The following is a 15639-nucleotide window of genomic DNA, read 5'->3' as shown; positions in this document are numbered from 1 at the left end:
GCCATCCACTCGCAGGGACACAGAGACGAACAACCATTCACACTCATACTCACACCTCTGGGCAATTTGAAGTGTTCAATTGGCCTACCAAGCATGCTTTTGGGATGTGGGAGAAACCGGAGGACCCGCAGAAAACCCACAAAGGCACGTGGAGAACATGCAAACTCCACACAGGGAGGGCCGGAGGTGGAATCGAACTCGCACCCACTGAACTATCAGTCGGACATCCAAACCAGTCCTCCAATGTGCCGCCCCAATCCATCCATCCGTCCGTCCATCCATCCATTTTCTGTACCGCTTTGTCCCCACGGGGGTCGCGGGCGTGCTGGAGGCTATCCAAGTTGTCGTCGGGCAGTAGGAGGGGGACACCCTGAACCGGTTGCCAGCCAATCGCAGGGCACACGGAGACAAACAACCAACCGGACTCGCACTCACACCTAGAGGCAATTTGGAGGGCTCAATCAGCCTACCATGCATGTTTTTGAGATGTGGGAGCAAACCAGAGTGCCTGGATTAAACCCACGCGGGCATGGGGAGGTGGAATCGAACCTGCACCCTCCTAACTGTGAGGCGGACGTGCTAACCAGTGCGTCACCATGTTGTTGTATTTACCACTCTCCAAAATTGTTTGCCGCCTATTGTGTGTATTTGCCGCCTGTTGTTGTATTTACCGCTCCAAAATGTTTTTTTACAATGAAAGCGGGCGATGACTGTCTGAATGAAGCTTGGAGGCTTGTAAAAAATGTATATTAACAAAGTACAGTGATTGTTAAATATTTACTTTATTGTTTCTAAAAACATTCTGGAAAGAATAAACACATACAATTCAAGCTGCATTTGCTACAGTATCTATTTGTTGACCCGAGGCTATGACTTATCTGTTAGAGAAAGGTGAGCTTTCTGTCTGGATCTTGACAGCCTGATCTTGTTTCTTACATGCTCTCCTGCAACATTAGTATCTTCTCTGCCCGATAACCCTATCTTTGTTGCGTCGATTGCAACCACGCGCTTTTCATCCAACGGAGAAACTTGGGCAAGCTCAGATCCAAAAAGATTCTGTGGGTGCAGGGTTCGACGCTCGGCTCCAAAAATGATCTGCGATGGAGATTCAATCGCAGCTCCTTTATGGGTTTCAGCTTCTTCTGCTTCTGCTTTAAAAAGTTCAGGTGTTAAAAAGACAGTCTTGTCCTCTTTGTTTTCATCTGTTTTGTTTGTTAGAGTCAATTTACTACTGGTGTTTGAATGGGATGTTAGTGTTTTCGATTTCCTCTTTTTGAATTCACTGGATTTAACTGCAGCTGATAATTCAAGGACTGAGTCCTCTGACTTCTTTTGCAGAGAGAGAATTTGTTGTCGCTCTACAAAGGCAAAAAAAACAAAAAAAAAAACGTTTCTAAATGCACCTCAATTTTCGAACAGGTCTTTTTGAAAATAATTACCTGAGGTTAGAAGGGCAGGTGGCGGATGTAAAAGTGGCGCTGAAAAATGATCGTGTGTCACCCTTTGCCATTCTACAACAAGGATGAGAAAGTTAGCATTTTTACATCTCATTTTTAAACAAAATACTATTAAGAGATAAATGGAAACTAAATAAGTACACAGCACACTTGTGTCAAAATAAAATCAAACATCAAAGAATAAAACATTTCCTGTTAGCAAGTGGCATACATTACCAATATTTGTAGCTGTCTTCAGATCTATCACTGTCATCAAATGTGAGCAATTATGACCGGACAGGATTATGTGAGTATTGTTCCAGTAGATTTTTTAAGTAGAAGCTATGCCAAATTATAAAGTTAATTCCAAATGGCTGACTTCTTAAGTATCACATATGGCTGCAAAACACTTTTTTAGGGCTTTTTTGGGCTGTGACATGTACAGATCTTGGTGAAACGTACAAACAAATGCTCCGTTAAATTTTTTTTAATGGGGAATCGCATTGTTTTTTTTAAATCACATTTGGCTGGCAACCGATTCAGGGTGTCCCTCACCTACTGCCCAATGATCGCTGGGGTAGGCTCCAGCACGCCTGCGTCCCCCGTAGGGACAAAGCGGTACAGAAAATGGATGGATGGATAATTCATGACATGTTGATGATTATACCAAGCCTGATGTATGTGCAAAGTTTCATGACTTTCCCTGGATGTTTATATCCTCAAACTGAGCGTTTTTTCCTTGGGAAAGTCTGTTTCTACGGCAACAATGTTTGCCAAACACACAAACTTAAGCATCATGAAAGCCTTAACACTTTTCTGAGAAAATTAGTGATAAGATTGACCCGCTAAGAGAAAAACATCAAGGAATAAAACATTTCCTGTAACTAGGAGGTGGCGCTACATCTAAGTTAAAAAATAGGTTCAAAGTCAAGTCAAAGTCTGCTTTATTGTCAATTTCTTCACATGCCAAGACACACAAAGAAATCGAAATTACGTTCCCACTATCCCACGGTGACAAGACATAGTACACAATATACATACAAGTAAACAACACAAAAAAATAAAAACAAGAAGGCACAAACAATGAATAAATAAGAGTGATGAATAAATAATAAATAAACAAATAACATAATAAATAAGAGGAGCAAAAATGGACCAAGTGTGCATACAGCAGACAGTCAGAATATAGCGCAAAAGTACAGGACGCTACGCAGAAGGGGGGAGAGAGTTCAGAATCCTAACAGCCTGGAGTATGAAGCTGTTGGTGAGCCTGGTGGTGCGGGAGCACAGGCTCCTGTACCTCTTCCCAGAGGGCAGAAGATCAAACAAAAAGTGAGCGGGGTGACTCACATCACTCACAATCGTGGTCGCCTTGCAGGTGAGATGGGAGGTGTAAATGTCCTTCAGGGAGGGGAGTGAAGCACCAATAATCTTACCAGCCGCGTTCACTATGCGCTGCGGGCCTTCATGTTGTATTCAGCGCAGCTACCACCCCAAACAGCAATACAATTGGAGAGGACGCTCTCAATGGTGCCACGGTAGAATGTAATCATGACGGCCGGAGGAGCACTAGCTCGCCTGAGTTTCCGCAGGAAGTACAGGCGGCGCTGAGCTTTCTTCGCCAGTGATGCGGTGTTGGTGGACCAGGAGAGATCCTCACTGATGTGCACCCCCAGGAACCTGGTGCTGCTCACCCTCTCCACCACAGCACCGTCGATGGTCAGCGGCAGGTGTTGGGTGTGACCCTTCCGGAAGTCAACAACAATCTCCTTGGTCTTGTTGACGTTCAGCAGGAGGTTGTTGTCCCTGCACCACGTTGTCAGGGCCCGCCGCCTTACGGGTGTTGATAGCGGCAAGCGCCCTCCTCATGCTATCGGCAGAGAGGCACAGGGGCTGCTCGTGTGGAGGGGGAGGGGTCTTCAGCGGGCAAGTGCTGTTCTGAGCGTCTAAGCGAGCAAAGAAGCGGTTAAGATCGTTGAGCAGACAGACGTCGCCCTCACAGCTCTGCGGCGCGGGCTTGTAGTCCGTGATGGTCTGAATGCCCTGCCAAAGGCTCCGTGCGTCCCTGCTGTCCTTGAAGTGGGCGGTAATCTTGTGAGAGAACGCCCTTTTCGCTTCCTCGATGCCCCGGGATAGGTCGGCCCTCGCTGTCCTCAAGCCAGCCTCATTCCCCGCTCTGAAGGCTTTGTCCCTGGCCCTCAGCAGCCTGAGGACAGCCCCTGTCAGTCATGGCTTCCAGTTAGCCCGAGTGACGATGAATTCCGAGTGGGTCACATCATCAATGCACTTCGTGATGTAAGAGGAAACAGAGTCAGTATACTCCTCTATGTCCGTCCGATCGTTGCAAGTGGCCGCCTGCTTAAACATTTCCCAGTCATTAGTGCCAAAGCAGTCTCGAAGCGCATCAGAGGCACCCTCAGGCCACACCCTTACCCGCTTGCGAACCGGCCTGGATGCTTTCACCATTTGTCTGTATGCGGGCAAAAGCATAACAGTGAGATGGTCAGAAAGTCCAAGATGGGGGAGGGGGGCAGCTTTGAAAGCTCCTTTATGTGTAGAGTAGACCAGGTCCAGGAAGCTGTCACCACGTGTTGGAAAATTAACATGCTGGTGAAGCCTCGGAAAAACAGACTTCAGGTTAGCATGATTAAAATCCCCAGCGAAGATGGTGAAACCGTCAGGGTGCGTCGTCTGTTGTTCACTGACAGCCTGGTACAGTTCACTAAGAGCCGCGATCCTGTCGCGTTCGATGTTGGAAGGCGGGATGTATACCGCGACTAGCAGAATCAAAGGAAAGGACGGCACTTAATGATCACAAACTCCGCCAGTGGCGAGCAGTGCTTGCATACCACTACAGAGTCCCGGCACCATTCGTCACGGATGTAGACGCATATTTATATATTTATTTATGTATACGATTTTCCCCCTTTTACAATGGCCCGGTCCGCCCGATAGCACGCTAGCCGCTCCAGATGCACAGCAGAGTCCGGAATGTTGACGGTCAACCAAGTCTCAGTGAACACGAGCACACAGCAGTTACGCACTGTCCGGTTTGTAGATCTCAGCAGGCGAATGTAATCCGTTTTGTTTTCCAGCGATCGAACATCCGCCAGAAGAATGGAAGGCACGGCCGGGCGAGCCGGGTTGGCCGGACGCCTCCGCGCTTGCCTCCTCGCACACCGCTTCCGACGCTTTCCATCCGGGGGAGGAATAGCAGGCGAGTCCGGCGAGGTTTCAGGACGGAGCAGTCCGAGCTCCTTTAATGTCCCCGCTTCAAAGTCCAGAACGCCACAAAACTCGCTTTCGCCGATGTCGAGCAGAACCTGCCTGCTGTACTTGTAGCACGACTTAGTACGACGAGACGAACACATAAAACTGTCGGACAAACACTCATTAAACGAACAAAACACCGTTCGGGCGGGACAGAGAGAGGTCGCTGCGTGTGCACGCGCCGCCATCTAGCCTTGAGGTGTCTTCATGTGGAGACTCATCAAATGTGTGTAATTTTGACAAGCTCGAGGTTGGTGGTATGTCTCATGTTAGTTTGGGGCCATTAAGTGTGCTCTTTGAGCAAGAACAATAGTTATTTGTCTTCAGGTGTGCTACCAGCTGCACTGATTGGACAGCTTAACTTAAAAAGGGCCCAATTCCCTGACTGTGGAGCTGGTCGGTTGTGTTGAGTTGTGTTACGTTTTGTTGTGTTATGTTGAGTTGTGTCATGTCTAGTGGACAAGTACGCCCCCGTGCCTATTGTGTGTGTTTCGTGCTGCTGTCTGACTGTGTGGTGACAGTTGGACTTGGCAGCAAAAGACTCAAACTTAAGTGTTACACCCCCCCCCCCCCCCCCCCTGGAGACTGGGAATGGGTGTGAGTGGGAATGGGGTGGACAAAGGGGCACGAGGACGGAGGAAGAGAAAGAGAGAGGGGGGCGAGACACACACAAACACACACACACGCACACGCATACACACACACACACACACACACACACACACACACACACACCTTAACACGCGCACACGCACGCACGCACGCACGCACACACACACAAACACACACACACACACACACACACACACACACACTTACACTTTTTTACATTTTCTGTCCACTGACTTCTGAGTTGGAGACTTTTGTCCCCGAGTCCACTTGTCCGCGACACAGACAAGGACAGAAGGTTCGATCATATTACCTCGATACTAGCCAACTTGCATTGGTTTCTGGGTCCACTTGAGATGCGAATTCAAGGTTCTGTTACTAACCAATAAAATATTACACGGCTTAGCGTCTTATCCCGTTGAACTAGTGGTACCATATGTTCCGTCCCAAAACCTTTGATTACAAAATGCTGGTCTTTTAGTGACTCCAAATGAAAAAAATAAGTCCGGAGGTTCGAGAGCAATTGCTATTCGGATTCCAGAGCGCTGGAATGGCCTACCCACAGATATCAGCGCTACCTTAGGAGAAACATTCAAGGCGCAATTAAAGACAAAATTCTATACCCTTGCCTTTAAATTAAACTACACTGGCGGATTTGACTACTGCTTGTACTCTCTCTACTCCCTGGTTTGGGGAGGGGGCTAGATGACGACCAAACTGAAAGTTGCTGTCTGTTTTCTTAACTACCGTATTTTCCGCACTATAAGGTGCACTTAAAAGCCTTTAATTTACTCATAAAACCACAGTGCGCCTTATATATGGATCAATTGGTGAATTTGTTGATCCATACTGGGTGTACACAGGGCTCTACCAAAATATTTCAGTACAACTAGTAAATTACAAGGTCGTATCGCTTTCAGCATTACGGCAACTGTGGTCAGGGGTGTCACAGAAGTAATAGCGGTAAACACCCATACTGTGCTTACTCCTCGTCCAACACCATGTGTGTATAAATGACACGCATGCCACTATCTGCCAATGGATTGTGGATGCATGGGGTGATATATCAGTCTCAACTGTCCTCCTAGCTTTTGCGAAGGCAGGAATAATAACTGAACTGCCAGGGAATAGCAGCGACACTGACTCGGATAATGACGAGAGGGAGCCGGGCATAACGAATGCTGCGCTCGCCCAACTATTCAATTCGGACACGGAAGTGGAAGAATTTGACGGATTCGTGGACGGGGATATGTAAATATGTACATTAACATTTGAACAACGTCATGTTTTTGTGCAATATTTGCATTATTCAACAGTTCAAAAAAACCTCTTCAATTTGGAAACGGAAGTGGAAGAATTTGACAGATTTGTGGATGGGGATATGTAAATATGCACATTAACGTTTGAACATCATGTTATTGTGCAATGTTTGAATTGTTTTCCATATTTAAAGTTTGAGGAATTTGAGGACGGGGATATGTAAATATGCACATTATTGTTTGAACAACATTGCGTTATTGTGCAATGTTTGTATTGCATGTCGTATTGTATATTAAGATTAAGATTAAAGTCCCAATGATCGTCACACACATCTGGGTGTGGTGAAATTTGTCCTCTGCATTTAACCCATCCCCATGTGATTTGGATCCATCCCCTGGGGGAGAGGGGAGCAGTATATAAAGTTTGACGGACTACCTTGTTGACTGGTTTGACATTCCTTTAGCACAGCTCCATCTCGTGGATGCATAACGCAAGCCCAGTTTGATGCAGTAACTTCTTTTAATCCGGTGCGCCCTATATATGGAAATATTTTTAAAATAAAACATTCAATTAAGGTGCGCCTTAAGGATCCTCGAGGGGGCATGGGAGTTTGCTCAACCAGTCCACGTGTTTTGTGGACTTGGAAAAGGCGTTCGACCGTGTCCCTCAGGAAGTTCTGTGGAGGGTGCTTCGGGAGTACGGGGTGCCGAGCCAACTGATAAGGGCGGTTCGGTCCCTGTATCATCGATGTCAGAGTCTGGTCCGCATTTCCGGCAGTAAGTCTGATTCAGTCCCAGTGAGGGTTGGACTCTGCCAAGGCTGCCCTTTGTCACCGATTCTGTTCATAACCTTTATGGCTTTTATGGACAGACTTTCTAGATGCAGCCGAGGCGTTGAGAGTGTCCGGTTTGGGGACTTCAGCATTGCGTTTCTGCTTTTTGCAGACGATGTGGTGCTGTTGGGTTCTTCAAGCCGTGATCTCCAGCTCTCACTGGAGCGGTTCGCAGCCGAGTGTGAAGCTGTCGGGATGAGGGTGAGCACCTCCAAATCTGAGTCCATGGTCCTCAGTCGAAAAAGGGTGGAATGCCCTCTCCGGATCGGGGATGAGATCCTGCCCCAAGTGGAGAAGTTCAAGTATTGAGGTCTTGTTCACGAGTGAGGGCAGGCTGGAGCGTGAGATCGACAGGCGGATCGGTGCAACGTCGGCAGTAATGCGGACTCTGTACCGGTCCGTCGTGGTGAAGAGAGAGCCTAGCCAAAAGGCAAAGCTCTCAATTTACCGGTCGATCTATGCTCCTACCCTCACCTATGGTCATGAGCTATGGGTCGTGACCGAAAGGATGAGATCCTGGATACAAGCGGCCGAAATTAGTTTCCTCCGCAGGGTGTCCGGGCTCTTCCTTAGAGATAGGGTGAGAAGCTCGGTCATCCGGGAGAGAGTCGGAGTAGAGCCGCTGCTCCTCCACGTTGAGAGGAGCCAGATGAGGTGGCTTGGGCATCTCATCAGCATGCCTCCTGGATGCCTCCTTTCTTTTTGTTTGTAATATGGAGTTGGCCCGCATGGCCACGGTCGGGGTTCGTCCGTCCATTCGGTGACGCCGGTGCCTTCTACCACACCTCGTCGTGTGCAGATTGGCTTGGATCGGATGTTTTTCCCGTGCTTGGCAGCCGGGATGGCGACAGCCGTCCTGCTCATCCGGCCAGTGCTGACCGGGTCCGGCTTCCGTGCCTCTGCCTCGCATCTGCGACCCCTGTGAGACGTCTGCTCACTCATGCTCGTCGGAACCTGGATGTGACCGAACGTCACCGTGCCTGCCCCTTGGTGACAACGCACACCATCTGCATGTGCCCCGACTGAGTGCCCAGGACGCTGCTCACACGTTTGCCTGTTTGTGATGTTTTAACGATTCACAACCACGGTCCATTGGCTCGCACTGTTAACTGCGATTCGCCCGCTGAACTAAACTGCCCTTACGCCCGTTTGTGGATCCTGTGGAGGCTTTTTATGTGTTTTGGGGTGTTCTTCTAGGTATTCAGGGGGGCTGTGTGGCGTACCTCAGGATCATTTACATCATTTACAATATTTAGGCCTCTCACCAGCTGGCCTGCTGTTACATTTTTTCTTTGTTATTGTCTTTGTTGATGACTTAACTTTCACACTTATTGGTTTTCTTTGTGGTGCCATTGAGTGGCAGCCTTTTCTAGGAGCCTATTCAGTTGTGCTCATGTCATCAGTATGTCTTTTACATATATGCCCACTCTGTGGTATGAATCCTGCTGGAAAGCCGAATTTCCCCCGGGGATCAATAAAGTCCAGTAAATCTCTCTCTGTCTCTCTCTCTCTCTCTCTCTCGAAAAAGAATGCAAGTTTCACGGTCTAAACATACATGGCTCAATCGTGCTTCCTACAAAACGTCAAAATTTTTTACCTTGCTCTACGAAGATTTGGTCGTATATATGAGGTCTCTTGAAGCCATATGCTAAAAACAACAGAGTTTGACAATTTGAATTTACTTTAAAAATTGGTGTAGCTTTGCCTTTAAAAGCTGCTGTAGCATTACTCACATGATCCTATATAAGTCGCATCAGCCATAAAATGCCCAAAGAAGTGAAAAAAAAACATATATAGTAGTTTATAACTATATTGTACTCCCCAGGAGTACCAGGCGCAATCGGCGGCATACGGGGAGTCCGCGCCGCAATCGGCGGCATTCGAGGAGTCCGCACCGCAATCGGCAGCATACGGAGAGTCCCTGTCGCAATCGGCGGCATACAGGGAGTCCCAGCCGCAATCGCAATCGGCTGCATTCGGGGAGTCCGCGCCGCAATCGGCGGCATACGTGGAGTCCCAGCCGCAATCGACGGCATACGTGGAGTCCCAGCCGCAATCGGGGGCATATGGGGAGTGACTATAATATATACGTAGATCTGTGGAATAATTGGAGCCGCAACTGACGACGAGTATGACGTCAGCGGCGCATGGAGTTCCAGAGACTACAGCTGTTGTTGTTGTTTTTTTTTAAGTGACACAGAGGACGAAGATTTCGCTGGATTTAATGAATTCGAGTGACACGGATGGTTCGTTAAAATTGTTGTTCATATTATAGTTTGATATATAGTTATATGGGCCTGTGGAATAAGTTGAATTGCAATTGACGTCAGCGGCGCACCGCGCACACTTCCGGGGTTAGAAGCGCCGGTGTTTATACAAAGGACGAAGATTCCAATGGATTTAATGATTTAGAGCAGTGGTTCCCAAAGTGGGCGGTACCGCCCCCCTGGGGGCGGTGGAAAGATCTGGGGGGCGGTGAGGAAGAAAGGGGCGGTAGGGGGGCGGTAGGGGGGCGGCAGTCGATTTGTACACAACACGCCGCTCTGGCCCAGTCAGATCCGACAGCATAGACTACAAAAGCAAAAGCTCAGGTTTGTAATTTCAAGCTTGTAATGTTCAGAATTTTATCTTCTAATAAAAACCGCATTCTGGCGGTCAACATCATCTTGAGTTCAAGTCAACATGAAATTGGGGACTCGCCAGAACGCGCCGTGTTGTGTTGTGTTGAGCTGGTTAGGGCAGTGGTCCCCAACCACCGGGCCGCGGACCGGTACCGGTCCGTGGGTCACTTGGTACCGGGCCGCCAAGCCGCACAGAATTTTTTTTTTATCGACGATCAATTAATTCAGGTCAAGACACTCGTCCCGGTCACGTGACATGTTTCCCCAGTCGAGCCCGCAAAGCTAATATGTGGCGACAGGCTAACTAACCAGGCAGTGAAGCATTCAAAACTGCTTCAACACATGGAGACCAAGCATCCTGCAATAAAAGACAAACCTTAAATCACTTCGGGTGTCATTGTCTCCGATTACGTCTAGATGGGACCGGCTCGTTTCTGAGAAACAAACTCAGTGCTCCCACTAATTCAACGTAATGGTAATGATATTATAAATGTATTATTTATTTATTTATTTATATAAATGTATTATTTATTTATATAAATGCCGGTCCTTGGGGGGGGGGGGCGCTAGGAATTCACTGGGGAGCCAAAGGGGGCGCCAGCCTGCAAAAGTTTGGGAACCACTGATTTAGAGTGACACGGATGGTTCGATAAAATTGTTGTTTATATTATTGTTATCTGATATATAGTTTATATCTAGTTATATGGGCCTGTGGAATAATTTGAACTGCAACTGACGACGAGGCCGAGGTCAGCGGCGCGCCGCACACGTGCCGTTGTTTACACAAAGGACGAAGAATTCGATGGATTTAATGATTTGGAGTGACACAGATGGTTTGATAAACGTGTTATTTATGTAATAGTTATTTGAATAACTCTGAATGTTACGTCAGGCCCGTTCTCAGCTCTTCGTTTGTGTTTATGTCACGTTAGCATACCATATCGTTTAGCCTGTTGTTGCTCGTTAATGTCTGTTCTTGGTGTTGGATTTTGTCGAATAAATTTCCCCCAAAATGCGACTTGTACTCCGGAGCGACTTATATATGTTTTTTTTCACTTTATTGTGCATTTTATGGCTGATGCGACTAGTACTCCGGAGCGACTTTAAGTCCGAAAAATACGGTATTTAATAATTGCTCAGAAGAGTGTTTAGGCCTTCATGATGCTAAAACAAGTTCACGAGTTTTTGCCAAACATTGTTGCTATAGTAATGGAGACGTCCCTAAGAAAACAATGGTTAATTTGAGGCTCTCAACATGCAGGGAAACACATGAAACTTCAGGCTTGGTAAAATCATCTTATTAGTTAACTGTACAATTTAAATCAGTGGCGCCCTTTAAAAAAATTAAAAGAAGGAGCCCCGGGTGTACGTTTCAAGTAGGTCTATGAAAATTTGGTAGTGTGTAACAGCCCAAGACCTACAAAAACGTTTCTTGGAGACACGTTGTAAAACTAACAGGAAGGTAGCCATTTTTAATTTGCTTTAAAATTTGGCGTAGCTTCAGTTTGAAAGGTGCTTTAACATTACCCACATCATGCTATTGTTTTGCACATTTGATCACAGTCTAAGCCTGAAACTATCTACAAAGTTAATTCCCATCATTGTGATAATGCCACATACTGGCAACAGGAATTGCTTTTCTTTCTTATTGTCTACTAATAGGTTCACAAGATCTTTACTAGGAAGTGTAGCGATTATCGTCAGTCGCCAATGCACACAACACATGACTCGTCTGAAAACTCACAGTGCTTCCATCCTGGACAAGCACATTCAGGTCTGCAATAGCCCAAGACCTAAAACAAGTCTCTGGAGCTCTACTTTAAATTCAACAAGAAGTTGGCCTTTTTCTTAAAAAAAAAAAAAAAAAAAAGTGTCACTTTTGGCCTTTTATTGAGGTCATATTTTATGGCAGTAACGTTTGATGATGTATTCATTTTCTGGAAAATCCAATTCCAATGTGCCAGTATCTCAACGTGCCAGTACCCCAATGTTGCCAGGGCTGCGAAGACCTTTTATAGCTGCTCGCAGTTTGAGTCTAGTTGTTTTTCTTTTTACAAACACAAATACTACACCTTTAAAAAATATTTTTAGAGAAATGCTAATAAGATAAGATTTTTTTCCACAACTTCCACAAATATGAGAATTTAAGGGGGGGAATTGTTTACCCCTTTCCTATGGGCTCACCACCTGTGGGAGGGGCCAAGGGGTCAAGCTCGTGATGAGCTGGGCGGGATATTTGTTGTTCCAATCCCGGGGTAGAGATACAAGCTAAAGTTGATTATTTTTTGAGCAAATCTTTATTTATTATTAAGTTATCAATTTATTTTGTAAACAAGATATTTATTCATAATTAAGTTAATTTATTTTTGTGAACACATTTTTAGTTATGTATATTTTTATTTCCTTGCAAGAGATTATTATAAGTAAGATTAATATAAATTAGCATTGTTCTGCATACAGTATTTGAGTTTTGAAAGGGTTTATGCCTTCTTGGTGGTCACTGTTTACTGTTTATCATTTTTGTTTCTATATGCAATGTTTGAAACATAAATGTGTCTGTCAGGTACATTGCTACAAGTTGTTTAACTTTAATAAATCAAACACTGATGGGACAATCCTGTACCTCTTTCTTTTTGACCAGAAATGTGTTGCGCTGGTCAGGGGGTACTTGGGTGAAAAAATATTTCAAAGGGGGTACATTATTAAAAAAAGTTTGAGTACCACTGCTCTACACTAACAATTGCTCCTCAGGTGACTCTCCTGTGAAGCTCCTGAAGTATGCCGATGACACCACTCTAATCGGACTGATCCGGGACGGTGACGAGACTGCGTACAGACAAGAGGTGGAGCGGCTGGTCCACTGGTGCAGCCAAAACCACCTGGAGCTGAACCCGCTCAAGACCGTGGAGATGACAGTGGACTTCAGGCGAGACCCTTCACCACTTTCACCCCTCACTATCCGCAGTAATACTATTCTCTCCGCAGACACCTTCAAGTTCCTGGGAACCACAATCTCTCGGGACCTGAAATGGACCGGCCACATAGACTCTGTCCGGAAGAAGGCCCAGCAGAGGCTGTACTTCCTGAGACAGCTCAAGAAGTTCAACCTGCCGCGGGAGCTGCTGAAGACCTTCTACACTGCCATCATCCAGTCTGTCCTCTGGACCTCCATCACTGTCTGGTTTGGATCGGCCTCCAAACAAGACAAGCACAGACTGCAACGGACAATCAGGACTGCAGAAAAGATAATTGGAATCAACCTCCCATCTATCCAAGACTTGTACCTGTCCAGGACCAGGAAACGTGCAAGTAACATCTCGACAGACCCTTCTCACCCAGGTTGCAGTCTGTTTGAACTACTCCCCTCCGGACGGCGTTACAGAGCTCTGTACGCCAAAACCAGCAGACACAGAGACAGCTTCTTCCCCCAGGCTGTTGCTCTGATGAACTCACACCACTCTTAGAGTCTCAGAGTCATGACTGTGCAATAACATCCTGCTCTCCACACCAAATTTGAATTGTCTACACTGTTTGTACTATATGTCCTCTCTGCATCCATTGCAGTTTGGTCATCCTGGAAGAGGGACCCTCCCATCTGTGGTCTCTTCTCAAGGTTTCTCATTTCCCCTAGCTGGAGTTTTGAGTTTTTCCTTGCCCTCTTGGGAGTTTAAGATCAGGGGATGTTTGAGAATATTTGCCATTTTTCACATGTCCTGAGTGTTGTTAGTCACCTAAATGTTGAACAGAGGCTGTGATTTACCGAAGTCAAATTCCTTGTTTGGCACGCTCAAACATGGCGAATAAAAACTCTTGAATCTTGAATCTATAAACCAGGAATAGACAACATTTAAATTTGACTCACCTTGTTCACCACATTCAGTGTTAATTTGTGAGTGGGATGAAAAATCCACTGGTTTGGGTAAATCTTGTAATGCCTTAGTTATGGTTATGCTGTTTGGGAAGGAGATGGATGAGTTCTGGCTGTCTGTCGGATAGCAACATTTCTGTAGTTCTTGAGAGAACTTAACAAGGGATTCCATGGCACTGGAGAAGGTGTCATAATGCTGGACTAGTTGGCGAACCCATTTGGACAGACCTAAGGCACATCAGAAAAACAAGTTATTTTGCAAAATTCTCATTTTAAGCCCCTATCCCACCAAAGAGTGAACATTTGTGAGTGTTTGTGAAGGTAGTGAATGTTGCGTTCATATCAGGGTTTTTTTAAGGGTTTCAGTCGCCATGCATTCACCAGACATTTGCCTGTCCTTTACTTGTTGCAAAGTACTTTTGAACATGTTCTTTGAGACAATGGGGGAAAAAAAACACGACTTGCCGCATGACCCTAACCCCAAGACGGACTGGGTGTATTGACTTTTCCCATATTGCTTTACGGTTTAATTAGAAATCTTTTTCCTTTATTTCATCTTCTAAAATAAGAAAATTCCTTTGTTTCACAAAGCATGAGCACGTGGGCGAGCAACTCGGCTCAGCCAAGCTACCATGTGTCCTTTATTTGTTTCTGGCTGGCCCAGCACTGTGGATCGCGCTCTGCGTGTCTACAATGACAGTGTCTACAATGACGGTGGCTTGCCTCGGTGAACGCGTGCGAGAATAAAAAAGAACCAGCCTTGTCTCAATCTTTCCATTTTCCATCTTTATTTTTGCTTCATCATTTTGCCTACTTTGCAGAGCCACTCCAGAACCCCTTTCAGGTCACCCATCCAAGAACAATCAGCCCTGTAGATTTAGACAATAAACATCCACAATAAAGTCAAAGTCAGCTTTAGGGTCAATCCCTTCATATGTCAAGACACACAAAGAAACCGAAATTCCGTTTCCTCTATCCCACGGTGACGAGACATAGTACACGATAGACAAACAAGTAGACGACACAAAATAAAAACAAGAAGGCACAAACCAGAAATAATAAATAATAAATAAATAATATGAGCGACGAATAAGTAATAAACAAATAACCCAATAAATAAGAGGAGCAAAACTGAGCCAGTGTGCATAAAGCAGACAGCAAGCATAGCGCAAAGTACAGGACGCTACGCAGAAAGGGGGAGCGAGTTCAGGATCCTAACAGCCTGGAGTATGAAGCTGTTGGTGAGTCTGGTGGTGCGGGAGCGCAGGCTCCTGTACCTCCTCCCAGAGGGCAGAAGATCAAACAAAGAGTGAGCGGGGTGACTCACATCACTCACAATCGTGGTCGCCTTTCCGGGTGAGATGGGAGGTGTAAATGTCCTTCAAGGAGGGGAGAGAAGCACCAATAGTCTTACCAGCCGTGTTCACTATGCGCTGCAGGGCCTTCAAGTTGTAGTCAGTGCAGCTGCCACTCCAAACAGCAATACAGCTGGAGAGGACGCTCTCAATGGTGCCGCGGTAAAATGTAGTCATGACGGCCGGAGGAGCGCCCGCTCGCCTGAGTTTCCGCAGGAAGTACAGGCGGCGCTGGGCCTTCTTCGCCAGCGATGCGGTGTTGGTGGACCAGGAGAGATCCTCACTGATGTGCACCCCCAGGAACCTGGCGCTGCTCACTCTCTCCACCACAGCACCGTCGATGGTCAGCGGCAGGTGTTCCTTCCGGAAGTCAACAACAATCTCCTTG

The 15639-nt window shown here is 46.4% G+C and overlaps 1 protein-coding gene across 11 annotated transcripts in view; it reads right to left on the bottom strand.

Moving 5' to 3' along the window:
- Positions 1-281: 281 nt before the first annotated feature.
- The window catches only part of brip1 (BRCA1 interacting protein C-terminal helicase 1), a 194776-nt gene continuing 179418 nt past the window's right edge, over positions 282-15639 (bottom strand). For 10 of the 11 annotated variants that reach the window (XM_037268387.1, XM_037268377.1, XM_037268379.1 and 7 more), the window contains 3 exons: positions 13891-14124; positions 1440-1511; positions 282-1358 (listed from right to left, as the gene is read on the bottom strand). In XM_037268387.1, the coding sequence (XP_037124282.1) occupies positions 868-1358; positions 1440-1511; positions 13891-14124 (797 nt within the window). In that variant the 3' untranslated portion in view covers positions 282-867. Of the gene's footprint in view, positions 1359-1439; positions 1512-13890; positions 14125-15639 lie in introns of those variants that run through there. The other variant, XM_037268388.1, reaches the window with a different exon arrangement.

The sequence above is a fragment of the Syngnathus acus genome, chromosome 13, assembly GCF_901709675.1.
Source record: "Syngnathus acus chromosome 13, fSynAcu1.2, whole genome shotgun sequence".
In the NCBI taxonomy this organism is placed as follows: domain Eukaryota; kingdom Metazoa; phylum Chordata; class Actinopteri; order Syngnathiformes; family Syngnathidae; genus Syngnathus; species Syngnathus acus.
This window is presented reverse-complemented; position numbering and strand designations above follow the sequence as displayed.